Genomic DNA, 27,264 nt, shown 5'->3' with positions numbered 1-27,264 from the left:
TCCCTGTAAGCATTTTATTAGTAGTACTGGTAATAGTATTAATGATAACACTGTCAAGTCATAAGAAGAACTATATGAAAAAACATTACATTACATTTTTTTTTTTTTACTTTTGGTCATAACAAAAATGTAATAATTTATACAGGCAAACAGGAAAAGCAAACTCTACTGACTAAAAGTAAGAAAAAACATCCTCGTTGCCATCACCACCGTCATCTCCATCTCCATTGCTTGGACTATGGTGATGGACGGTCAAGCTGAGGGTGAGTAAGGTGCGAATGGGGTAACTGGAGGAGGGCTCCTTGGTTCAGACTTCCCGTTTTCACTGCTCTCGCTGACCTGTCTGTTCAGCACCATTTGCCTGGCGATGCAGGTCACCTGGCCGTTGGCCACTGTGTAGGTACTGTTCCTGCAACACAGAAAAAGCCACAGTTTAAAAACCAACAACTACAAGGAAAAAAAAATCAAGGGTAACTGCCTTCCACAAATATTACAATGCTCACTTTTGATTTTCAGAGCCGTTCTGCATGCCGGGCTGGTTCTGTTTAGCAAAGAAAAACGAAGTCCACCAGTGGTCAGAGTCTTGCCGTGGAAGTGCTGCAAGGAGCAAAACTGAATGTTATCTGATGCGGAGAGAGGAAGATTTTCCTTTTTAAAAACTTTTGCATATAAAATCAGGTCATGCTGAATACCTGGATGGTGTGGAATGGCCTCTCCTGTGTACTCAGCACTGCTGCAAGAGCTGTTACTCGATGTGGACCCAATGCGCCCTGGAGAAAACACAGTTTGGCTTTTTATTCAAGTCTTATTCTAGAAGAAAAAATTTATAGAAAAAATTAACTTCCCACATGGGACTCACTTCTGTAATAATCATGGGTGGCGATAAGGGAGCCACTTGATGGAATTGCTGCCATTGTTGCCGACCTTAGGTGGAAAACCGCTCAAAGATGGAAAATGGTAACCTAAAGGCAAACACAGAAAAAAAAAGTTTCTTTAATAATTTTATTCCCTTCATGTTGTACCACAGAGATACTGCACATCTGCGCTGCACGTTTCTCTCTGTGCTTAGTTTAAGGGCCTCGAGTGCAGAGTGCTAAAACAGAAACAGCTGCTTCAGGGAGTCTGGTTTCCCATGACTCAAATAACCAAACATGAGGACATGTCAGCATGAGCTGGCTGCGTGACCATTGACACAGAAATATCAGGTTGTTCTGTCAGGTCACAACAGAGGCCTGCATCCAGACTTATTATAGCTTCCTATATTAATTTTATATATATTTATTTAACTTTTATTTTTAGATGCCAGGTCAGCATACCGTTACTGGTTTCAGTTCATTTTTAGTGCTTTAAAAGGTTTAACTTTGTAAAAGTGCTATTATATTATGACAAATGCAACACTTTCCCATTGATTGAGGCAGCTCAGTCACAATAAGCATCTGCAGGCTAACTAATGATATTTCTTCATAATTAAGTTTATTTTGTAAGTGCATTTTTGTTTCTGTTTGTTTTATTCCACCAAATGAACTTACTATTAGTGGTAGTTAATTACTACATATAGTATAGTAATAATATTTGTAGTTTTACATTTATTTATTTAAAATGACTCCTTTTGAAAAACACGTATTAACAGCTCAGAGAACCAGCTGAAGGCTGTAGAGCTTAATACCAAGTGAGCAGCAGATGGCTGTAGGGATTTCATGAAGCAGATACAGGTCTGCACCTGATAACCCAGATTAACACACTGAGCTGACGCACAGATGCACCAGCAGTCCAGAAGGCAGTTTCACCTGCCTTCTTTAATATTTACTGCATTTGTAGACAAAAATGCACGAGATACAGATTTACATTAAAAAATACCACAAAAGTGTTTGTGTAACTGTGACCTTCACAGCCTTCTGCGGTAAGCGGATATACCTTTAACAATAGTTTAGTTTGTTTTTCCTTTTCACTTTGGTGCATTAATGGCCATCATATTTGTGTTGCTTTGTACACAGAGAAATTAGAATAAAAATGTGCATGTCCAGTGATGTGAGATGGTTTGTAGGCAACTTGAAAAGACTTGGAGAACACCACCTTTAACTTACAAATAATGAACTAATATTCTATATTTTTCAATTAACATTTTTTGTTTTCACTAAGTTTACATATCAAGGTTACAATTAAACATACAAATAATTAGCTGCTGATATTTTAACGCTTTTCTAGTGATGTTATTTGGACTCACCTGCAAGAGTGGGGTGGTGTCGTTGTCACCAGGTGCGGTTGTAAGGTGCGGATGGCTGGAACTAGAAAAGGTACTAGTTGTTTCTATGGCCCATTTGTAAAGGAACTATCGGTGATGACCTCGTCGGTCACTACGCTGCTGAGCTTCTGGTTCACGCAGAGTCGCCGAGGGCCTTTTTATACAAGTTGGGTTTGGCACGTGCCACTGTGGAACCACGGGGTGTGGCCTGTGGTAGCTCGAGGCCACTGAACGTGCGGAACCTTGTAATCGGTGACACCAGACTGAGGAGGAGGAGTAGCAGGCTTGGAGCGGCTTATGTTAACCTGGGATAATCCACATTAGCCAGCCAGTTTAGAGGTGAAATGGGAACAGGCAGACAGTGCCAAGCCGTTTTCAATAACAGGTGAAATTTGAGTTAGTAACAAGGTAGCGGACGAGTGGTTTTTAAAGGGTTTTTCGGCCTTACGTTGAGCTGAAAGGCATTGTAAAAGCAGTTCGTTTGTAAAGACTCATTCATAAATTTCTTAACTCAGAGCATGTATCTAAGTAGAGATGGTAACCGAAATTATTACCCTTCCCGTACTGGAAACCACATGAAACAACAACGCAGCATAATTCTGTCTCAGTTACAATATAGCATTTCTTTGAGTTCGTAAACCTGAAGGTCTCTTTTAAAGGGTCAGGACTCGCTAGTGTGACTACCGCTCCCTGGTGGTCTAGTGGTTAGGATTCGGCGCTCTCACCGCCGCGGCCCGGGTTCGATTCCCGGTCAGGGAACACGACATTTTGAGCTTTTAGTTAATCACAGCAAACATTTCTGGCACAACTTCACCTGCTTACAAGGTGCGTGGGGAGGATGAAAAAATCACAATGCAGGGACTCCAGCAACACTTCAAGGGAAGAGAAACAACTTTATTGACTGACTAACGCGTTTCGGCTTGTGCCCTTCAACAGCGTCACAGTAAAACATAGTAGAAGTGTGCTTAAATAAAAGGCAGGAAACAGAAAAAAAATCAAATTAACCAATCATGTCTTCATAGATAAACCAGCTGACATATAACAGGTTAGTATTGGTAAATTGGCTAATCATCCCTGTAAGCCAACTGATTAGACTCAAACGTATCTGTGAAATTCCGGATGAATATAATAAGAGCAAAGAAAAGATGTTGAACAAATTTAAAGAAAGATAGTAGCCTACAAAGAGGACTGGTTAAGATCTGCAGAAGAGAAGGTGAATTCAAAATGCAGGGATTTCTATTTAGCAACTAAGAAATCTCCAAAACTTAAACCTAACCTTGTCTTTTGTACAACCTTTGCACCAAAAACCAGGAACATTAAAGAAATGATTTTAAAACACTGGCATATACTTTAAAATGACCCAAACTTATTAGGTACCTTTAGAGAACCACCAATGATAACCTATAGAAAGGAAGAAACATTAAAAATAGGCTTGTTAGAGCTTCCCAGGACCCTAATACTCCAGATAAAACCCTGATAAGCCATAACCTACAAGGTAATTTCATATGTGGGTCATGCATAAATTTTCAATATACCAAAAATGTTAAATAATTCAAAGATCCCATAAGTGACAAAACCATTGCCATTAACTGCTTTATCACATGCAGACCTAAAAATGTAATTTACACGATACAGTGCCCATGCAATAAAATATATAGGAGGAACATCCCGCCCTGTGAAAGATCAAATGAATGAAGACAGAAGTTCAATCAAGAGGAATGATCTAACCAGCCCTGTTGCAAGACACTTCAATGATAAACATCCAAATTCACCTTTATTCTTTCTAGGCATTGAAGCCATTTAATTAAACCAAAGAGGTGGTAGCATTAATTTTATCCGGAAAAAAAGACAAGCATTTTGGATAGAGTCTGCACCCTAGAGGTATGAATGAGGATTTTTCTATCAATTAGATTTTGTGTACCCTTTTTACTGTTTTTATTCTTTTTTACCAGTTACTTTGTTTTGTCAATTATTCTTGCATGGGTAATGTTTATTTATTTATTAACAAAAGAAAGAGTAGCTTTCTAGACATCTCGTTTTAAGTCTACATTTTAAGTTTACATTTTAGAGATTTTACATGGACCTTACCACAAATGTGGTTCCATGTTATGATGTACTCTTGTTTTTTAATCTAACTGCTGCACTGACTCCTTTTTTCATAAAATGCTTTCCTTTGTAATCATTTTATAGTTTTTTTTTTGTATATTTGTAATATTTTTCTCATGTATTTCATGCATGTATTATTTTAAGATGGTTTATCTATGAAGACATGATTGGTTAACTTGATTTGTTTCTGTTTCCTGCCTTTTATTTAAGCAAACTTCTATTATGTGTTACTGTGGCCCTGATGAAGGCCACAAGCTGAAATGCACTGGTCAGTCAATAAAGCTTTTGGTTAATGTCATTAAGGCTTGCTAACATTTGTGGTTGTCACTTTTATGGCTTTTTATTTTCAACACTTTAATAAATGTTCCGTTATGATAAGCCAGGTATACATATGTATAATAACCTTTTGATCTATAAATGATAAATGATCTATAAATATTGGGTCCTTCTCTGTAGGATTTCATTTTTGGGAATGCAGCTTTTAGCTAAAGGCTGATTAAGCAAAGTAGAATGGACACAAAGTAGGTAGGCAGCAAAGCATAAACTAGGTGTATCAATAAATGTGAAAATTGCAGATAATAAATATAATTTAACTTTTTTTTATGTTATTAGAAATATAAGATTAAAGTTTTAATAGTTTCTTAAGCAAAGTCTGTCCCACTTGATTTCCATCTATGAGGATGTATGAGACCCTAGAATTAAAATGGCTTTGACACCCCTTGCATATCTCTTGCACCACCTAGAGGTTCATACCTATGAAGTGAAATCATTTTATATTGTCCATGATCAAAAAATATGGACAATGTATTTTAACATCCATTTCAAAAGACTGCACACAATTCTATTAACTTTAATTGAAAAATGTTCAATTACAAAAATACTTATAATTTAAATTACAGCTGATTTCTACATGAGTCTCTGCACACACATGTCAAAATAAATTACATTCATGAAACTGAGTATTGATTAAAAATGTTTTATGTCAAAATGAGCTTAAGTTAAAAATTTAACATATTCTATCAGACAATCGGTTTTAGATTACAGTCAAAAAACAAATTCATACAGACAGGGAGCAAAATTATTTTCATTTATAGCTTTAGAAGTTATGAAAATAATCATTGACATTAGACTGGTTTTTCCTCATTGGCTGTGGCGATGGGATCTTCTTTCAAACCCGGACGTGTTTCCATTAGTTGACGTGCTGCCAGTCACCTTATCCTATGAAACAAGTGACAGTATTCAAAACAAGAAGCACAGAGCTAACTGTTTTATCCATCTGCCTGCTCTTTACCTTCATATTGCCAACCATTTCCTCAAAAGATCTGAATGTAGAGGAATGCCTGAGGAAAGACAAAGGACAAATTAAAAGATGAGCAAAGTTAATGTCTAAGCCATGCATATATGAAAAGATCTAAAGAGACAAAGAGACATGGTGTTTTACCTCATACTCGGCACACTTATGGTGTGGCTCAGTGAGCTGGGAAACAGAAAGCAGGACATTTAAGCATTAAAAAAGACAAATAAGCCTTAAAATTACCTAAAAAAAACATTTTATTTTGCTGCAGATTTTGTAGATTTGTACACTAAGGGTTAAAACGTTTATAATAACAGTTTCAGATAAGTTCAGAAAGGAAGATCTATCTGTGATAATATATGTAATAATATAATCATGAATAATTCAACTCTTGTGGGATTAATTACATGTTAGCGTCATGAAATTAAAATCAGATTATGTTTTCATGAAGTTTTGCAGGCTCATAGATGCCAATGGGAAATTTTAGCCTGTTTGTAGGCGGTTGCTGGCCAATATGATGATGTCATAATATCTTATATAGATAAAAAGCACCTTTGTTGCTCGGCTCTCGATTGTGTGGAAAGGGTTTTAGACAAATCTTAATCTGTGTAACACAACCAAAAGGGAGAAAATATCCATTAGCATGTTTAGGCGATCATTGTGAATGGCTACAGCACTATGGAGTCCACTTTGATAATAGAAAGTTTAACATATAACAGATTAATAGCTTTCAAAAACTTTAAAAATAAAAAAGAAGACCAGTTTTAGTTTAATTTGAAAGCCCAGCTGTAGATGAGGTATAATGGTAAAACATCAGCGTGGGCAGTGAAATCAAATCAAATCTTTTTGGAGTCAGTAGCTCAGTGGCTCCATGGTGTAGAGGATTGACCTTATATTAAAGATCTCTGGCTTAAGACTAGTAGAGGATCCAAACCCAGCCTCTGGGGCATCACAAGCATGCTGATTCTTCTCCTGTGGTGACTCATTAGGAAATGAGAAAGAAGCTGGAGCACATTTTGAAAATGATGAGGTGTTTATGTGTCTGCATTCATGGAAACCACTGCTACTGATGTTCAGCAAAATTAACCAGATACGGCACCAGTTGATATCTAGATGTAAGCACATATTACACATTTTTATAACAGTATATTAATTATTTTATACTCATTTATTTTTCTGTCAAAATCACAGGGAGTTGCTAAAGCTGGGCAACAGATCCACAGGCTCCAGATCTCTGGCCTAGACACTGGATGGTGAAGTTACAGTCTCCTTTATCTGGGAATCTGCTCCATGATTTTGCCTCTTATCATAGAATAACTGCTAGAAATGCTTACATTTTACATGCAACAAATTTGTTCTTTTCTTTCAAACAATTTCTTCTTATTGAACTATAAATTAATTTAAGTATTGTTTTCAAAATTCTTGAATTAGTCAAAAAATTGAGAGAAAAAAGGTGGAAAACAAGTTTTTGTTTAAAAAACACTTGACATGTCAAACATCTGGATCTAAAAAGATAGAAATGAAGAAAACCCCAAAACAATTTAACATCTTCTTTAAATCACGCTGATTATTTCAGTTCCATTTCAGTGACTGCATGATGTGAAATGTGTGATGTTCTAACACTCTAAATCACCACTTTCCACTTTTCTTTCTTTCTTTTTTTTAGGTCACACCCTCTCATGCAGCTCACTTCAGTCTTACCGCTCACAGATCTTACCGTGGTGGGCTTGGAAGAGGCAGAGCTCTGTTGAGTTTGCAGCATGAAGATAAACAGACAGACACAGATAACGTCACATCAGCTTCTGTTTCCATAAGGATTACAACAACAGCTACTGCTGCTGATGGCCAGGTGCTCCACGGTGATTGGATTACAGCTGTTTAGTGGTTGAACATAAACACAAGAGGCACTTCAACCAAAATTTCGAGCCTGCCAGGAAGTTCTAAATCTGCTTATTTGACATCTTTTAATAGTTTTCTTCAGGAACTGGCCCAGTGCTGTGGTATGGGGTCATAATATATAATTATTATATGTATTTTTTTAACATTACAGGCTTTGAATGTATTGTAACTATTTTGCATTGAGCCACGGTTACCAGACCTTGAATTTTAAGATCTACTGCTGGAGAAGCTTTGGTTTTGAATTTTTCTGCATAAAATATTTCAAAAACAAGATGTTTGTAGAAATTCTGTTGCAAAAATAAGTTTGGAAGTAACAAAGGATGAAAAAGCACCACCCTGACTAGAATCCCTCAAGCAATCTCTTGTTCATCTAATCTGGGTTTTAAACCAATACTGGCACACTGTAAAGACATACCTCACTCAAACATACCATCACTTTAAAAGTTTTAATCTTCTTCTAGCATTGATAAAACAAGGAAATTTTATCTGGCAAGAAGTAAAAATGCAAATGTAATTTCGTTGATATAATTTGTATTTTTGACTATTTTTTGCATTAAAATGATAATTAATACAATTATAAGATTTTTGAATATCTGCCACTGATGAAGGAAAATAAATAAGAAACACATATAGAGCCATTAAAAGGTATTTGGATATAAAATACAATTTACTCATAAATGAAACCACCATGAAACCATGACATACTCCCTACTGCACCCAGAGGCTTGTAAGATAACTGATGAAAGACTCCCAGATTAGTGAAGGTCTAACTGACATTAACCTGTTAACGATCAGCTATTTTTATTGAATTTCTACAAATCTGACAGACTCAAATGGAGCAAATTCTAAGGGTTACGACAGTGAAGGATTTTGTTAGTATTGATGTTTTTTTCCTGTGGAGTTTAGAGTAGCTTTAATTGTGACTAATGCAGGATTACATGTTAGCAGCATGTATAAGGATTGCTTCCGTCGGAGTCTGTTCAGTCAGTACTCGGTACCATAATTTGAAAGTTTGCATGTGCGCTTAATATTATCAGTACCGATGTCGGATGTGAAATTATACAAGCTGCTTTAGTTGTGCAACATTAAACTCTAAACTAAGACAGAATAGTGAATCCTAATGCGAGAGTTAGGATGTAAATACAAAAATAAAACTAACATAATCGCAAATTAAGGAGCCCTTAACCTATCTTTGAGCTCATAGTTTCAGTTTGTATTAGTGTTTATTTTATTCCCTGTATCTTTCCTCTCCGATTCTCTTGTGTGAACTCCTGTATATCTCCATGTTTCCCTGTCTCGAAACAAGTCTCACTTTTTAATTTTCTCAAGTGTCTTTGATTATCTTCACCTTTATCTCGTTACCCCATTGTGTCCTATTTCCTTGTGTATTTCGGGTTGTGTATGCCTGCGGCACTTTGGATTTTGCCACTTTAACAATTAATTTTGTTTTGGACTTTTGGCATATTGGTGTGACTGAGTGGGTTGCCTTTGGTTCACTCATTCTGTCTCCTGTTGATCTACATTAGGGGCCTAATTCCATGTTTAATGTGAGTGTTGATCTTTTTTTATGCCTTTTAATTTCAGTTATATTTCATTTTCCAGTCCTGATTGATTTTTGATTGTTTTTAGCTGTGTTTTATTTGTTTCACATGTCCATCATTTCCCACTTATCTTTCATTCTCCTGTTTGCTCTCTTGTGTTTCCTCTCGAGTTTTACCCTGTGTTTTGAATAGTGCTATACAAATAAAGTTATTATTATTACTATGATTTTGTGTTTCTGCACAATCAGTGTAAGACTTGTTTTTCTGTTCACTATGTCTGCCTCAGTGTCCTGCATTTGGCTCCTCTCAACACCTAATTGCAATGCTTGTAACTTGCAGTCTTTGATAGTGTTTTCTAACATGTAAATCTGCCAAATGAAATATGCAGAGCCACCCGCTGTGGCGACATCTCGTGAATAAGGGAGCAGCTGAAAGAAAAAGCCACAGTTTACACTTCAAATCACCCTTTCGACATGCTGTCCACTTGTCATGCCTCTCTGTTGGCCTCCTATCCATCCATCTGTCCAGCTGAACTAGCCAAAGACAGCTTTTCCAACACCCCGATGATAGCCTTTGCACTGTGAACTCTTAGTCCTCTTTCATTATGTGCAAGCAAACCTGGCATTTAATTTTTAAGCTAAAGAGAACTTAAAGGAAGTACAATCTTAACGACATTTATCCTATTACTTTTTACTCACTAGTCGTTTTTGAACAAAGCTAATTTAAAAAGTTTAAAAAAAGTATTTTATTATGAAGATTGAGTGAAGGAACTGACTATGGGTGTACCTCATCTGTGCCAGTCTCCTGGTGATGACCACGCCCACAGTAGACATTGCAGCAGATGTCACATGGCCTGCATGAGAGAGACTGTCCCGTGTCCTCACATATCTACAAGGAGAAATTCGCAGTAGAAGTCAGGATCTGAATTAAGAAAAGTCTCTCGCTATTGTAATATATTACATAACAGGCAGGTGCATACAGGGAGTACAAAGGTATTAATTCAGACGTAGCTAACAATAAGCTCATAGACGTCACTGGCGACAGTCCATCTGGCTGAAGCAGATCCCTCACTCTGTCTCTAATGAACGCCTCAGGCTGGTCCTCCTGTTTCTTGTTAATACTGCTGTTCCTTGTGCTAAGTCAGGCTGTGAGGCTATTAACGGGGCACCAATCCTATTTGACAAGGAAAATCCCATCCCTTGTTTCTTTGAAGAGATCCCTCTTTAGCATGTGAGTGCAGGACAAAACTTTGGAAAATCCCTGCGTCATAAAACATAGCAAGAACGTTTATTATTTTGTGCATATAATGAGGAACACTCACACATTGGAGTGGCTGATGTCATCCAGAGTTGCAGAGGCTGTGAGATATCTGAATGGACAGAACAAGCACAGGTTGACAGATTATTGCGCTGACACAATAGAGAGCCTACGACAGTCATTAGAGTACTTTCCATGGTTACGTAACAAAAGTTACGTAACCATGGAACCAAGATATGTGTGGTAAGTGATCTATCACGACAGTGGTTTAGGTGTTTTAAACCAGTTAAACTATCAATGGTTTTCAAACAATTAGCAAACATTACTATGTTTTTGAGGACCAAAGTGCACATACGGGGCTGAGGTCTGGACCTCTTGCCATCCTTTGGATAAGCTCTGTTTGATGTTACCGAGCGGACTCATTCCTAGTTGCCTTCTGATGTCTGCTGCATATTGTTCTTTGGCCAAAAGCACCTGCCTCAAGGCCTGAATTTCATCCTCTGTCTGCGAGAAAGAAAAATAAAAAGCTGATGTTACACATATCAATTTTTCTTTATAGCAGGGTTTCTATCCCACATTGTCCCAAATACCCCCATGAATAACTTTACTTTTGTAAGTTCAAAACGTAGAGCATCTAAGTCCTCCTCTGTAAGATCTGTGGGTGAAGATCCATTTCCCAGTATGCTCGGAGAGAAGTGAACAGAAGCTCCACCAAAACCTTAGAAACAGCAAAGAGGAAAAGACCAGATAAATAAAAAAAATCCTATAGATACTTTCCTATTACCTTTGACTATTTTATTAACAAAATATTGGCTATTGTGGTGTAACTGAAGCCCAAGTTAACTTAGCTGGCTCTTATATATATAATGTATTATATAATGTATTTGTATCTGATTTAATATATGTTTTAATAGAAAAGGTATGCTGCATTAACCAAAGCTACAAACCATAGTATTTAATGCTTTCATTGTGAAGTAGACGGGCCTTTGAAAAACATGCAAATTAACAACAAAATGCGCACTGGATGAAGTGTTCACATTTAATTAAAAACACCTAAGAGAACATATTCAGTGAGAATAAAAAACCTCATCACAAACAACAAGGGCAATGAACTATAAGATAAAGTCATGTAAAATGGAAACACCTATTACATAACTGTTTAGTTGCTGTTTATTTGTGCAGATAAATACATAGCACTCACCAGACATAATTATCATTAGCCTTCAGAACCTCATCTAACTTAGAAATGCCTTTAAAATGCATAAAACAACAACAACATACACCAAAATGTAGGTATAGATACACAGTATAGCATATATACACAGCTAATGCTATATCTAATATAGATGTTATGTACAAAAAGCCACAGAAAAGCCTTTTATAGATACATATGAAACTTCTGCATACTTTTAACACTTTTTGTAGACACATATAAACAGACACTGGAGCTGTCCTCAGTGCTGAACTCTCCTCTCCCTCTTCCTGTACAAATAACTAGCAACTAAGTAGCTGCTCTGCTAACAGCTAACCTCACCTGTTGCACATTTGTTGCTGTTAGCTGATAACATTAACCGCACAATTTCAACGAATAAACCTTTAAAGTAAATGCATGTGCTAATTTCACACATGGTCCCATACAGACATGACGAGACGGTCTTACCTTGTCTGCTCATTGCTGCCAGTTTCACCTCGCAAGTGTTTGACTGGCTAGCTGCTGCCAACTGTCCCCACTGAGCTCAGCAGGAGGCAGGCAGCCAGGATCACCGAGGCTGTTAATGGGCTTACACCCACACACATACACACCACAGGAACAATGATGACCACGAGCAGGATTTTTTTTAAAGAAACTTATAGCACAATTAAACCTTCCTTAAAACTCACGCAAAGGAAAAAGAAGTGTCCTATCTAATACGACTTTATTACATAAAGTAGCATTGAACGTTGTCTTGCAAATTGGTGACACAAGTATTTAGAGTTTTTAAACTGAAGTCAAAGGTTTAACCATCAAAACATACTTAAAACAACAAAAGAGAAAGATAATTATTATGAAGTAAAATGTTGCTTTTGTTGTACAATAACATACATCCCCAATTCTAAAATAACTTGTGTCATTGTGTAAATTTCATAAACCAATATGTTATCAACAGATCATAGAAAGCATATCCTCCTGAGAGCCAGCCTATTCATTGTAGTGGACAACAGCTAAACTGAAATATAGATTTTTTTTCCTTGGTTCTCCGGACGATATAAAATATTTAAACTGAGGCAATGCTTCATTTTAAGAAAAATAATAGCTCATATTTAACTCATTTCATCAGTCAGATGATCTCAAAAAGATCATCAGTCCACAAAAGATGCATCTGCAAATTGTGGAACAATTTGTGATAATATTCCTCAACATAAAATTGTGAAGACTTATATATATATACTTATATATATCCATTTACCCTTCATGATGTCATCAAAAGATTCAGAAATCTTCAGGCCCACAGGTGGCACTGTATTAAAACAGGTATGATTCTATTATGGAAACCAGGAACACTTCCAGAAATCATTGTCTGTGAACATGGTTGACCAGGCCACCCACACATGCAGATTAAAACCCATGCAAAGAAGAGGAGCAAGATGTTCACATATGCCTACTGTGTCCTTTAAATTAGTTTAACTAAAAACATGCTGCATCTAACACAGTATAGCTTCTAAAAACAAGGGTAAAATCACAAATAAAATCTATACTCATGCACATGAAATCAAAGTTTCAAATCAAATCAAATTGCTAGTTTGAACAGTTGAGAGATGTTTTAGTATAAGGATCCTGAGATAAGTTGGAAGAATGACTTGTCTCCATCTGCTGGCTAAACAATCCACCACACTATAAAGGTAAGGGATGATTTATTTGGAAGTCAGATTACTTTGTTTTTTTAGTTAATATCCTTTTGCTTTAAAAAAAAAAAGATTTTTAATTACAGTTAGATACATTTGTTTATCTAACAAATACCTTCACATGTGAGAAAAAATGTGATAACTGACAGCTGTTATGTTAGCATTTAGCATTAGCATTTCATTGTCAAAATTAATTATTACTTTTTTTATTATTATTTTTATATATGTGCAGTATATTTTGAATTAAAAGTAATAATATAATAATAATTTTAAAGACAAATTGGTGTAAAGGATTTCAACAGTGTTCATGCTTCTTATTTTTTAATATTTAATATGACATTTATTTAGTTATTGTCATTTAGATGCTTACTTTTCTGCATGGTGGTTGAAAATTTGACAGTACTTTCATATGTTACAGCAACTGTGAAAAACCACCAAGACACCGTCAGCTGAAATGCAGCTCCAAACCGATCGTGCAGAGTTTACAGTTGGCTGTAGACACTCACAGCTGTACCTCTTTTCTGACCGCCTTCATAAAGAAATGATAATGAACTGGGCCAAAAATTTTTTATTTCATGCTCCATAAGACCTGCTGCTGCTAATTTTCACTCCAGTTTGGCATACTTCAGCTTTTTCTTCTTGTTTTCCTTCCACTGACACTATTTCTGATGAGGCCAAGTGGATGTATCTTTCATGTCTTGTATCAGGTTTAAAAAAAGAAAATCCTCTGAAAATGGTCATATATACGGAGCACCGCAGGGGACATGGGAGAAAAAAAAATAAGACGGACTTTTGCGAGATCTTGCAAAACAAACTCGGGATCTCGCAAAAGTTTTGCGAGATATCGCAGGATCTCGCAAAATAAACTCGGGATCTCGCAAAGTCCGTCTTAATTTTTTCCCCCCCCCATGTCCCCTGGGGGGCTCCGTACATATACACCGACTGGACGGAAAAATTGGTGAAAAAGTAGCCATACCTTCAAAAATGCGGACAACTATCACTCAAGACCTCTTAAAAAATTACAAATCTGGCTCCCTGGAAACAAAATATAAAGAAATGAAGGTTGGTTCAAGACTTGACATTAACTTTAACTGGTTACTTGGCTTAAAACATTACCTGACTAATATCATTACTACTACTGTAAATATCTGAAATCCGTGTCAAAACAAAAAACCTGTATGTAACTTAATTTGATAAAAACCCGAGTCAAAATGTTGAGGAACATTTATTCACCAAGAGCAAATGAGATCAATGATCCACTTGTTTTCTTCCAGACACACAGTTACCATGCTACAACATAAATGTTAAGGTTTATACTTTATATGGGCCAAGTGTATGTACAAGCGACCTTAACCATTAAACCATTCCTTGCAAAATTTAATGGCTACATTACAACACCATACCAGTTAAAATCATAATCGATCATCATCTGAAACATGACCAAGTATGAAATAAATAAAATTCCAAAAATGCATCATATAACCATTTCACTATAGTTACACTATATACTATATTGTCTTTTTATGGAGTCATTTCCTGATCATTGATCCATTACAATTTTTTTTTAAACACACAGTGCATTCAACTTAGAACATTTACAGTAGCATTTTTCAGTATCTCAATGAAAAAGCCATGACAGGAACATCTACGTTTCATTAAGGGTTACAGGAAACATCATACAAGGGCCACAGAGGTCAACATCCATACCGTTAATAGCAAAGGGTGGGCAACGGGAGCTCACCAATTGTAAACCATTAAAAACACATCATTAGCAGTCATGAAACAGACAAAGTGGTGAAGATGTTCATGGCGATTTATGGCAAAAATGTGTGGCAATATATGCAAATTCAGCAGTATGTAAAAATCTTTTACTCTGAGCTGCCTGTAGCACTGGCTCACAGATGATATGCCTGATGAGCGTGGATTCACATGGATTCAGAAAAGTTGACAATGAGGAACGATCACACAGCATCGGACAAAATATCAAAGTCATCGGACAGTTCAAAACACAGGAATGAGTTGAAAATAGAAATCCTCCATGCTAATTATTTTTTTTTATAATAATAACTCCAAAGAGTGTAACATGTTTTTTTTTCCCTAAACCTTCTTATCTAGAGTTAAAAACATGTCACCCTCCTAACCAGCACTGCTGCTGATAAATATCTGTTATTTCTACCTTTTAGCAGTTCTTATCAGAGCCAGCTGGATTACCTGGAGCTCCTTGGCTTCACGTAGCAGAAAAATAAAACTAACATAAAATAAATGTCTCTCAGTCTTAGTGAGCTGCAGTAGCTCTAAAAAATAGTTTTACTATTAGTACAAATCTTAGGTAAGGACAGGAAAACAGAAGAGAAGAAGAGCCTGGATGTGTCACCATAAAATAAATACAATCCATTGAAATGTTATTGTTTCATCTGCCCATTCTCATTAGTCGGGTGTCAGATAACGCTGTTTTGTCAAAGCCGAGGCTCATTTATGCACAAGGTGTCCTTTGGTGGCAGCTCACAATGGGGTTATGGCACTGGTGACACAGAACTGTCACTTCCAACTTCATCATGCAAGGCTGCTATTTTAAAGGGAGGCCAACCAAGTAGTTTTTAGGGCTTAAACCTAACTGAGTGAAAGCACAAATTAAAAGAGGAAAAACACAAAGTGCAATGGCCTCTCTCAGTCCCTGGTAGGATTCCGTGCACGAGCAAGCTAGAGGTGTGTCCTCTCCCCTGTTTGCTGAGCGGCAGGTTGGTGTACCTGTTTCCCATCAACTCATTACCTCCTGCACATAAAAGAGCCCATTTAACATGAATTCATTGCCAAAGTGCTCTCTCCAGTGCTCCAGTCTGTGAACTCGTCTCTACGAGATAAGTAGATTTACCTGTGCTGGACATCACCTGACTCCCTGTGCTCTAATCGCTGCTCTTTGTTGGACTGCTGACATTTATGTTAAAATTAAAACTCTCTGAATCTGCTTTTTGGTTTTCAACTTGGTAAACCATGATACATAAGTTCAAACAAGAACCAAACCAGGGTCTCCTCCATGACAAAACTACAACTTATGCACCTCCACCCCTTCAGCCTCCTAACAGAGACTAACTATGGCCATTGCATTAAGGCACTGTCACCAAAGGACATTTTATCTTTAACCTGGAAACATTTATGGCATCTGACAAAACAACATTATATCACTCCTTGAGATGAGAATGTGTTGGTTATGTATGATTTTTTTTTTTTTTACTTCATGTATCCAGTGTCATCGTCAATTTGTAGCTGGTGATATGATTAAACAACAGTGAACTGTACCATGGGGTTGAAATGTGCCATATTTGATTTAAAATACATTAAAAGACAATATGCATTAATGTAAAGTAACAATTATAACAACCTGCTCAGTGCTGCAGGAAAAACAGGGGGAAGTAGTCTGTCCTGCGATGAGGGGCTTTCAGAAGGAAGGAAAATGCCAAAGCGAATTACTAACTAAAGCAGAAACTCTAACGTCAGCAGAAATTTATAGCAAACTGTCTGCAAATAAAGCTCTGTGCCTTAATAACCTCATGATTGACATTAAAAACACTCTGGTGGGGGGCACGCTAAAGACCACGCTGTAGGTCTGACAACAGCAGGTGGCATTTTCAACTGAAAGAATATCGATTGCGAATCACAAGAGAAAAGTGTAAATATGTATGACAACTTAGTTCTTGGAGGTTTGATGATGGCACCGACCGCCTAAGCCAGCAAGCACTTCTCCAACCAGCACCTCCCTGAGCCATGGCTCTCTGTTCCTTTAGCATAAAACATCTGGTAAACTTTATCTGCTCCTCATGTACTGTACTCATTTGAAAAAACTGCACCTGCATGATGGGCTTTGCAAAGTAAAAATGTTGCAAAGGATTAAAGAAAACGTGGAGACCTTTTTTTTTTCCAAACAGTGCATGCTACACCATAATGCAAACTATGGGAAAGGTAAGGTAGGGCAGGCGACCTGTGTGAGTAAAGGCTGAGAGATACAAAAGAAGAAATAAAAGGGATTTCTTCTCGTACTGGCGGGGAAATACGTAGCGGACCGATCAGGGAGGGAGGTGTAAGGGATGTGAATTCATTAGTTCCTTTCATGGGCCATGCTTACTAGTCCCCTTCACCTCCGCATGGCTCTCTTTCTGAAGTGGAAAGATGTTTTGCCCCTTTCGTTCATCTCACTGAGGTGGAGCAGGGAAGCAGGCAGGACCGCAGGCCAGGATCGATGGGAACGGAGGGTTAGTTGAAGCCGGGGTCGGTGCGGTAGGAGTAGTGCCCATCTGATGTTAACTGGGTTGTCTCTGTCGCTGATGGCTGCAGCACTATAGGTTCACCACCAGCCTCTGTACGACAAACACAAGGAATATTTCAAGTGCTTGTCAGATGAAAAATCACTCACCGGACACATTGTTAGGTACACCTGTTTAACTGTAGTTCAGGAACTGCTAATCTACTATGATTTTCACACAAACTCACCAAGCCTGGACAATAGAAGACTGAAAAACATTGTCTGGTCCGATGAGTCTTAATTTCTGCTACAGTTGGATGCTAGGGTCAGTATTTGGCATAAACAATGTAAAAGCGTAGCTCCATCCTGCCTTGTAGTTCAGCCTACCTGAGTGCTGTTGACTCTATGACCACAGTGAACTTGTCTTCAACTGGCTTAGTCCACCAGGAATCACAAAACCCAAATCATCTTAAAATATATGGTTTCTTGAATATGATAGTGTGTTTAGTGTACCCAGTGTGCAGCCAGCAAATCTCCAGCAACTATGTGATGCTATCATGTCAATATGGCCAAAAATCTCTAAGGAATGCTTCCGGCACCTTGTGGAATCGATACCAAAGAGAAATGAGGCAGTTCTGAAGGCAAAAGGGGTCCAATCAAACACTAGCAAGGTATAAAATGTACAATGCTATTAATTAAAATACTTAAATAAAAATGATTCAATAGCCAGCAGCAAGACTTCTTACAGGAAAAGCAAACATAATACATCAGCCTGAATGCCTTTGCACTGGCTTCCTCTTTGTTTTAGAAGAGATTTTAAGATGTTCCTTATTACATTTAAAGCTCTTTGTAGCCTGTATCCAGAAAACATATTGGAGCTGCTGTACCCATAACACCCCAAGTGTAGTCTGAGATGGTAATTGTGGATATATTTCACCCATATGTTAGATTTTTTTGGATTTTGAGTGTGTGTGATTTATGTGTTTTTGTGACACTCTTTGTAGCACTGTTTTTTTTATAAGTGCTATACAAAAAAACCCAAAACGTACTTGTGAGAAGAATTCAACAAATAAAACGGTGCTCGTTCTCACCTCTCTCATCAGATTGCAGCTGAGCCTCCAGGTCCTCAGGGGACACATAAAAGTCCTGCTCCTGGCCCTCTCGAGGCCGTGGTTTACATCTTCCACAGCAGCAGTTACAGCAGCAACACAGGCAGCAACAGAAGTAACAGCCAGTGGCCAGGCCACACAATACAAACAGAGCCTGTAGGAAACAGATTCATGAAATAAAGGTTAAGAAAAGAGGTGTAAAAGGTTGTACAAGAGCAAGTAGTAAACGATCCTGTCTTACCTTTGCCCACCAGCTAGAAAGGACAAAGTAAGTGTTAACATTCTCCTCTCCAAACTGCTCTGCCACATATAACCCTAGAGAGCCATATTTATCGTAAATGTTACGCTTCGTGGGGTCATTCAGGATGGCGTGGGCGTTGTTTATCTCCTTGAACTTATCTGCGGCCTCTGGATTGTCAGGATTCTTGTCAGGGTGGAACTTTAACGCCAGTTTCCTGCAGAATGCATCACAGTCAGCTTTACAGGTTATCAGACCTTTCTGTGAGCTAAGCCAGGTGACCAGAGTAAAGCCTCACCTGTAAGATCTCTTTATATCGTCCGTCGTGGCCATCTTGTCAACTCCCAACACATGGTAGAGAGACTCACCCGCGGTGGACAGAGAGCGCTGCCTCTGCTGCTCACTCATGATGCCTCACGTCCACAGGCTGCACACAGAAATGCACAAAATTAAGAGGCACTGCTTGGACTGTTTTACCAGGACGTACATTCATTCAACTAAAGTGAGGCCCTTGTGATTTCATGCTCTCTGCTGCAGGCAGGCAACAGCTGGTCCTGTGCTGTCTGGATGAAATACAGATGTCCAGTACTTACTAGAAACACCCAGCTGTGTGGGAAATAGATGGAAAATAGGTCCTGGAAAGGGGGAAAAAATAGTGAATTTTTCTCATTTTTTTTATTTTGATGATATAAACTTTAGATTTTCAGCAGGAGATAAATTCTCCTTATTGATTTTTGAAGGTGTGACATCTTGGCAGGACCCCTGATGCATATGCTGCTTTAAGTAAATCAGCAGCTGACACCCATAGAGACAACGCACTGCAACAGCACAGGCTTCATCAAGTGAAGACCAGAAAACATACTCTTTAAAGAAGACAGAAGCCTCCAAATGGATGTCATCTCGACACAAATCAACAGCTACTATGCTGTTTGAAGCCCTATAATGCCTAATTTCTTAAATTTTCATCAAAAACTACATGTTCAGTCAAGCGGCTGTCAAATTTCCACTCGTCACAAATCGCATCCCGCTCCAAAAGATGTCTATAGGAAGGATTAGACTCTGAGTACGATGCTGAGAGCATAATCTCCGTGCAAGCATCAGCAGCAGCACTGCTATAGCGCACAGCATCCATGTTGGTTCGCTTCCCCGGCCTGCTCTTGATGCAAGACAAGAATGGATCGTCAGCAGTTATTTTCAAGGACAAGGAGCAGAGTGTCGAGGAAGAAATGGAATAATTGAAATGCAGGAGGAGGCTCACCTTTCAGTAGGCTCGAATGCGCTGCGAAACTAACGATCCCAGCAGGTTATGATTTTAGACAGTGCAGCGTGACTATGGCCGCATCTCCTCGCACGTACCCGGACCCTCTCTGGCTCCCACTACACAACCATGGACAGTGCAGCAGTCCGCTGGCTCCGCCCCCCACCACCCCACGACGACCCGACGTGCGCGTGCACGACGGGGAGGATGCTAGAGGAAAGATGTGCAGCTCCGCATTTGTCGTGAAAGCTAAAAAGGGAGTTCCTTTAAAAAAAAAAATATTGCATTTAATTTACCCACTGGAAGAAAGATTTAAAATGGATACAGAGTTCTGTGGAGGCCCAGGAGTGACTAAATGAATTAATTAAATACACCATCAAATAATTTGTTAAATGTGTCATTAAATTAAATTGTAATTAATTAATTAAATAAATATTTATACCACATTTAATTAATTAATTATTGACACATTTAATTAATTATTTACTGATGTATTTATTTAATTCATTTTGGCAGTCCTGACCCCTGGCTGTTCATGAATTAGTTTTATCTTTCAGCCTCGCGTGTCAAACTCAGGGGACGAGGTTATCGATGATCGAGTCAAAACTTTGGCCTGGCCAACTTTTGGCCTACTTTGAAAAAAACTGTTTGTGTGTCAGCAAACATGCTTTTAATATTTTTTTTTTAGCCGAGAATGTAGTAGTTTATTTTTTCAGATATCTGGTCTGATTGTCAAGATACAGCCACTTTGCAAAAGTGCTTTGATGATTTCGGATTGGGTGAATGAATGAATGAATGAATGAATGAATGTGATTGGTTGAACAGGTGTTCGTGATCTGTGTTCTGTGTTATCTGCATTTCCATCAGCGTAGGAGACTCCGCAGCAGATTAGAATCAAGTACAATACAATTTTTACATTTAAGAAATCACCAAATTAATAATTTGGTGATTTTGTGAATAATCAATAACCAAATTGACAATGCAACACACTGTTTGTGCAGAGATTTACAGCACAATGCTCATTTACAACACATTCCTCCATCATCCCCCCTTTTAAACACTTAAAACATGCAGCAAATAAAAGACTGAGTGAAAATGTGGCGCTTCCTGCTGATTTTAAAAATCAAACCAGTTTAAGTTTGTATTCTCTCAGCTGCAGACTCGCTGCTGTTTAAATGTTTGAGAGTTAAGATTGGATATAAAACAAACGTCAAACATAAACTCAGTCTACATACACACTTGATATGAGGTCAGAAATTACAGTGTCTGTGTCCTGTTTCAAGATCTTTTATGTAAAATTGTTGTTTAAATTATAGTTTCGGAGTATCATACATAATGCCCACGTGAGGTGTGTGACTGTACACCACTATACTGAAATAAATCAGCTATTACTGAAATACACCTGCTATATATATAGGGCAGCACGGTGGCACGGTGGTTAGCACTGTTGCCGCACAGCAAGAAGGTCCTGAGTTCAATTCCACCATCAGGCCGGGGTCTTTCTGTGTGGAGTTTGCATGTTCTCCCCGTGTTTGTGTGGGTTCCCTCCGGGTACTCCGGCTTCCTCCCACCGTCCAAAGACATGCAGCTTGTGGGGATAGGTTAATTGGAAAATCCAAATTGCCATTAGGTGTGAATGTGCGAGTGAATGTGAGTGTGAATGGTTGTCTGTCCCTGTGTGTTGGCCCTGCGACAGACTGGCGACCTGTCCAGGGTGTACCCTGCCTCTCGCCCTATGACAGCTGGGATAGGCTCCAGCGCCCCCCGCGACCCTGAAAAGGATAAGCGGAAGCGAATGGATGGATGGATGGACCTGCTATATAATAAACTATGATATACATGTGAAGGTGGGATTAACATGTTTAGTTATAAAGGACAGCTTCCTGCCTTTAGTCTCATTCATGAGCAGTATTAGTTCTCTTCTAACATCCAGAAGTCTGCACAATGTGTTTCATAGTTTCTAACAAGCCTTTGAGAGTTAAAGGTAACATGACCGAAACACCAACATCAAAAAACAAAACAAAACACCTCACACAAATCATATATTAACCTCATTTATTTTTATTTTAGTAAACTCTGAAAATTCTAACAGACAGCTGGTGCTTAGAATACAGTTGAATAACTATTAACAAACCGATGATGTAATATTTCTGGACAGACTGGAGTCTTTCAGTATCCGAGGCTGCTCCTCTCGGTGAAAATTCGCCTTCTCGTTCCTCCTTGCATAAATTTTTTTAATGTTAGTTTTAACTCAAAATTCTGCGCTCAGGAAACAAACTACATTTACTTAAATGGCTTCGAGAGCCATTTGAGCCTTAAATTAGAGTACTTTTAAATACAGGAACATGTTTAAAGGACAAAAATGAACATCCAACATTGACTGTAAGACAAACAAAGCATTGCATGCGTGTTTTCAAACTGTTCCTCAGATGGGCAGGATATCACTATTGGACTGTCTAACATGCCAACTTCCAGAAGGACTGAGACAAGTGACAAAAGAACAGAGCAGCATTCAGTGACCACCTCACATGAGCATGTTCCTGCAACATTCAGCCTCTGATTCTTGTTCATCTGTGTGCTTCTGCTTTTGGTAAGTACACTTACCTAACTACAGTAACTATAAAGCAGTCACTCTAAACACATGCTGCCATCCAGTTCTAACTACCAGGTTACTTGGTGTCAGTTATTTGGTTTGTTTGTTACTCACAAAGATCACCAAACTCAGACATTTTACATTCTGTATGTCTTTTCATCTTTACCAGCCACACTCTAACTGCAATTAAGAGTTTATTAAATATTAAAGGGGTGCAGATAGAGCCAGCTTTTGAATTTCTATGAATTACTATGAACACTTACCATATTCTACCTGCACAATAGCGAGCAGAACTAACACTGGAAAAATACACCATCACATAGTTCATCAAACTCACATAGATAAACCTTATTCATGATATAACAAGGTAACAAGGTGAACAATGAAACAGTAACAGTCTAAAAAAGTGGATTCTAAACTCCAATTCAGTCAATTCTATAATTCAGTAGAACTGCAGACCCCCAAGTCTTCATCATTAAACCTCTAGTTGCTTCATTTTCTGTTTTATATCAGATACTTTAAAGGTTTTAGTAAAGCTGCATTGCCATGGTGAGGCAAAGTGCTTTTGTGTGTGTGTTGTGAATGGCTATGAAAGGCCTTTTCTTAAAGACCAAAGTTGGGTTTGAATTCGAGTTACAGCAGACAGTCGCCACTTTGAAATGGCCCTCCAAAGGCAGACGGCAAACATGAGGAATTGAACGCGCCGTCCACCCTAGCCCACAGCAACCACCATAGCAACTGCCTAGTGTATGACCTTAAAAAACATGTCCTTTCTTCATAACTGTCAAAAATATGAAATAATTTACAAAGAGTGAAAGTGTTACAGCTGCAGGGGGCTTTGGCGGTATCTTTGGAATCTGTTTAATAATATACAATATAACGTAACCATGGAGACAGAGTCAGTCATGTGAGCTAGCGTGCTTGTTTACTGCAGTGAATGAGGCGATTGTGTGCACAGCGTCCACACACTGCACAGGATCAAGACATGACTTCAATATTGTTTTATACAAAATAAAGTTGTTTACCAAACATTCTGTGTCTCCCAAATAAGCACAGCTGTTCATGTTTGTCATTACGCGTTTATTTGTAAGAAAAATGATGAACTTCACATTGTGCACCTAATCGAAGCACATTTGATAAGTCTGTTTCACTTCAGTGAAATCATAAAACAGTAGACACAGGTAGAAATGGGATCAGATTCATCTCTGCATAGTCAAAAGCAGATACCTCCTGTGTTCAGTCCATCATATGAAAAAGGAAACTGTAGCACGGTCCATGTGCTTTTGCATCCATGGCTAAAATGTTCTCAAGCAGCTCAGTCTCAGAAATGTCTCTAAAGTAGACATGTACAGTGTAAGCACTGAAAGAGCATAGAGGACACTCTACCATTTATGTCAAACTAATATTGGAGAAACAAAACACAAAGGCTATGTTTGGTTTTAAGTGAACTGTACATTAAGAGGGTGACAAAGACAACATGTATACAGGAGTGAAAAAAAATTAAGAAATGCAACATATGTGGAGACAAATTCTAAAATGAAAAATATGCAACAAACATCTCAGTTACAGTTTGGATTTTGTGTTTCACTTAACATTTGTGTTTATACTCTTGTAAATGTTTATTTTCAAGGCAAAAGTGAAATAACATAAAAATACATAGATGATTTTTTTGGCAAATATGTAAAGCAGTTTACAATGTCATGTGCAGAAATCGTTTTGTAAATAAAAATAATCATGCAGAGCAGCAGCTTATGGGAGGTTGTTTCTGCCACTGAGGAAGTATACATAACCCAAGGTTTTATTTTATGGATGTTGTTTTTCAGTGGCAGAAACAACCTTCCATATAGCATAATAGCTAATTGCATACAAGAGCTTGTATGTTTGATTGAAAGCTGATCTTTATGAAGTGTGAAATGCTGAGTAATGATAAAATACAACTTTAAAGCCACTACAAATTAAAGATTCCTCTCTACTTGAGTTTGCAGAATTTAGTGGTTTTCACACCTGAGAAAAGCCAAAATCCAGCATAGAGCGGCTGAGTGAACGTGGTGTGGACTCTGTGGAGAAGAGTCATAGTTTCAGATACACTGTAGAAGGACAGGATCCCCGCACTGTGATCCAGGTACACTCCTATTTTGGAGAACTGAGTACCTGAGATGGAAGTGTGGCTGTTATTGTGCCAAAATTCATATGCTTTTTTGTGACAACTCAAAGCCCAACTTTTCTCATTGCGTCCAAATTTACATTCATCCTCCCACCCTGCTCTGCCAATATTTTTGTAGGCGACTGCAATGTGAAATCCTATCCCTATCCACTCCACCTCCCAGTAACACCGTCCAGTCAGACTCTCTCTGCTCAGAACCTGAGACCATGCAGTGAATCGATGTGGATGATTAGAATAAGACTGCTGTTGTTTCATTAATGTTGCCTTTCTGTTCCCCTCTGATAAGAGCAGCCATTTGTTTGCTGTGGTTGGATCCAAGGTGATTGCACGTGAATAGTTTAAGAATCCAGCTCTGGTCCTTGGCTCTGGATTTGGAACTGACAGTAAAACATCCACTTGAGTGACTATGAGTGAGAAGTTTGACCATGTCTCACTCAGGATATCCTGTAGCGTATTTCTGGTTTCTGACACAGCTTCTTTCACATCCTCAAAGTACCTCAGAGGACGGATATTGATGCTAGATGAGTCTGTAGGCTGTCTGAGTGGTGACAGTAAAGGATGGTTGTGCAGAAACAGATTGTGATCCTCTGTGTCTATGAGCTGCTTCAGCTCGGCATCTTTCTTCTTCAACTCAGCGATCTCCTGCTCCAGCTTCTCCTCAAGCTCTTTGACTCGATTCACTTCAGTTTCTTGCTGGGATCTGATCTGCCGCTTTACATCAGAGCTTCTTTTCTGGATGAGACGAATCAGCTCAGTGAACATCTTCTCACTGTCCTCTACTGCTTTATCGGCGGAGAAACTCATTGCCCTGACCTCCAGCTCAAGCACATTCACTTCTTTCTCTCGGTCCTGGATTCTTTGCTGGATTTGCAGTCGACTCACCTCAAGCGCTCTTTGCCTCTCAGACCTTTCTGCTACAGCTGAAACCGTTTCATGGCCTTTATGTTCATCTAAAGAGCAGACATAACAGATACTCTGCTGATCAGTACGGCAGAAAATTTTCATCACCTCACTGTGACGAGAGCAGATGTTCTCCTGGAGCCTCTTGAAGGGGTCTGCCAGTTTGTGTTTCTTTAAAAGAGCCACATCATAATGAGGCTGAAGGTGCTGCTCACAGTAAGAGACCAGGCACACCAAACAGGACTTCACAGCTTTTAGTTTTCTTCCTGTGCAGAGATCGCAGGCTACGTCTTCCGGACCAGCATAGCCCTGATAAACAGAAGCAGCTTGGAGTGCGGTCTTCTTCAGCTCCTGCACTAACTCTGCTAACATTGTGCTTTTCACCAGGAGAGGTCTCGGTGTGAAGGCCTGCCTACACTGAGGGCAGCTGCAGATTCTCTTCTTCTTCTCTTCATCCCAGTGGGTTTTAATGCAGTCCATGCAATAGCTGTGTCCACAGGGAATTGTGACCGGATCCTTTAGTATATCCAAACAGATTGAACAAGAGAAGCTTTCTGGGTGCAGCTGAACTCCTTTCTGTGCCATTTCACCTCTCAGCATCTGTGCCTGTGTGAGTTTCGTTTCCTGAGAACTCAAACTGCTCTGACCACTGTGTGTAAGAATCGTGTTTGTGCAATACACTTCACCACATTTTGGTTACGCCCATCTCCAAACTGCAGGTCCAAAGGGGAGGGAACACACAAGTGTTTAGACAGAGAGGAGCTCCGGTATTTAAAGAAGAAGTGTTAGAAGCTGTTTTTTATTCCAAGAAGAGGAACAGTACTCTGTGTTTAGGCTTTACTCAGTTAAATCTCCAGCCACCAAAACATTTTAGGTGGTAAATTCATCTTTAAATCTCTGAGTTTAGAGTTTGTGCTTTACTTCTCCACAAATCCATTTCCAAAATGTCATATACAGTCAAGTAAATACAGCTATAACATTTAAAACAACAGCAATTGACCCAAAGTCAGATACAGACACAAGAAATAAACATTTCCCATACCAATCACACAGAACACGACACACAGAACACATATTCTTTTTTAAATTTTTGTTCCTATAGTTTTTTGTCATAACAGATTATATATTATAATATATTATATTAGTATTATATTAGTATTTTAATAAATATTAATAAAGTCCACAATTTACTACCAGTTTACTACTGCTAAATTCTCAGTTGACCCGTCATTACTAGTAATCAAGAAACAAGGAAGTAATGTAAGACAAATTTGTAATAAATGGTCATTTTAATAACAAAAATAATTATAATCGTAAGTAACAATTTACACCTAAAGTTCAAAGCACAGAACTCTAACTTAAAAAGTGGGCCCTTTATCTTATAATTTTCTGTTAAGTATTTAAGAAAAACAAATAATAAACCAATTACACTATTCTTACAACAATTCGGACTATAACGAGGTAAAAACTCAATGCCCTGTGAGCTAAGAAAAGCATTTCTGATTGTTGGATTAAAAATGAGACGGTAGGAGCTTGATTTCAC

General features: G+C 38.4%; 4 protein-coding genes and 1 non-coding gene across 10 annotated transcripts; 1 reads left to right on the top strand and 4 right to left on the bottom strand.

The window, feature by feature from the left end:
• ppdpfa (pancreatic progenitor cell differentiation and proliferation factor a) lies at window positions 1-2,392 on the bottom strand. Its single transcript, XM_006794111.3, has 5 exons — window positions 2,225-2,392; window positions 860-962; window positions 693-770; window positions 504-597; window positions 1-409 (listed from the first exon to the last, which is right to left on the bottom strand). The coding sequence occupies exons 2-5, from the start codon at window positions 912-914 to the stop codon at window positions 253-255; spliced, it is 384 nt and encodes a 127-aa protein (XP_006794174.1). The 5' UTR covers window positions 915-962; window positions 2,225-2,392; the 3' UTR covers window positions 1-252.
• A 537-nt stretch (window positions 2,393-2,929) lies between these two features.
• trnae-cuc (transfer RNA glutamic acid (anticodon CUC)) lies at window positions 2,930-3,001 on the top strand. Its single transcript has one exon. It is a non-coding gene; the product is annotated as a tRNA-Glu (tRNA).
• Window positions 3,002-5,308: 2,307 nt separating this feature from the next.
• LOC102785125 (tumor protein D54-like) lies at window positions 5,309-12,087 on the bottom strand. 6 transcript variants are annotated; one of them, XM_087833780.1, is made up of 9 exons: window positions 12,000-12,087; window positions 10,948-11,057; window positions 10,695-10,843; window positions 10,404-10,451; window positions 9,869-9,970; window positions 7,360-7,386; window positions 5,790-5,825; window positions 5,640-5,688; window positions 5,309-5,566 (listed from the first exon to the last, which is right to left on the bottom strand). In XM_087833780.1, exons 1-9 carry the CDS (start codon window positions 12,010-12,012, stop codon window positions 5,489-5,491), a joined length of 612 nt encoding a protein of 203 aa, XP_087689906.1. In that variant the 5' UTR covers window positions 12,013-12,087; the 3' UTR covers window positions 5,309-5,488. The 6 variants fall into 6 exon arrangements, 3 of the variants coding, with proteins under 3 accessions (XP_087689906.1, XP_087689907.1, XP_087689908.1); XM_087833781.1 differs by lacking the exon at window positions 7,360-7,386; XR_015717025.1 differs by lacking the exon at window positions 5,309-5,566 and having other exon boundaries at window positions 5,656-5,688; window positions 6,195-7,516.
• Window positions 12,088-14,430: 2,343 nt separating this feature from the next.
• On the bottom strand, window positions 14,431-20,221 carry dnajc5aa (DnaJ (Hsp40) homolog, subfamily C, member 5aa). Its single transcript, XM_006794113.2, has 5 exons — window positions 20,065-20,221; window positions 19,105-19,233; window positions 18,810-19,023; window positions 18,551-18,722; window positions 14,431-17,574 (listed from the first exon to the last, which is right to left on the bottom strand). The coding sequence occupies exons 2-5, from the start codon at window positions 19,212-19,214 to the stop codon at window positions 17,471-17,473; spliced, it is 600 nt and encodes a 199-aa protein (XP_006794176.1). The 5' UTR covers window positions 19,215-19,233; window positions 20,065-20,221; the 3' UTR covers window positions 14,431-17,470.
• A 3,505-nt stretch (window positions 20,222-23,726) lies between these two features.
• LOC102785706 (tripartite motif-containing protein 16-like) lies at window positions 23,727-26,357 on the bottom strand. Its single transcript, XM_006794114.3, has one exon. It carries the CDS (start codon window positions 26,319-26,321, stop codon window positions 24,627-24,629), a length of 1,695 nt encoding a protein of 564 aa, XP_006794177.2. The 5' UTR covers window positions 26,322-26,357; the 3' UTR covers window positions 23,727-24,626.
• Window positions 26,358-27,264: the final 907 nt, after the last annotated feature.

Source organism: Neolamprologus brichardi, chromosome 20, assembly GCF_056152115.1.
Source record: "Neolamprologus brichardi isolate AB-2024 chromosome 20, ASM5615211v1, whole genome shotgun sequence".
Lineage (NCBI taxonomy): Eukaryota > Metazoa > Chordata > Actinopteri > Cichliformes > Cichlidae > Neolamprologus > Neolamprologus brichardi.
Note: the sequence above shows the minus strand (reverse complement) of the source record. Positions and strands in the feature narration are given on the sequence as shown.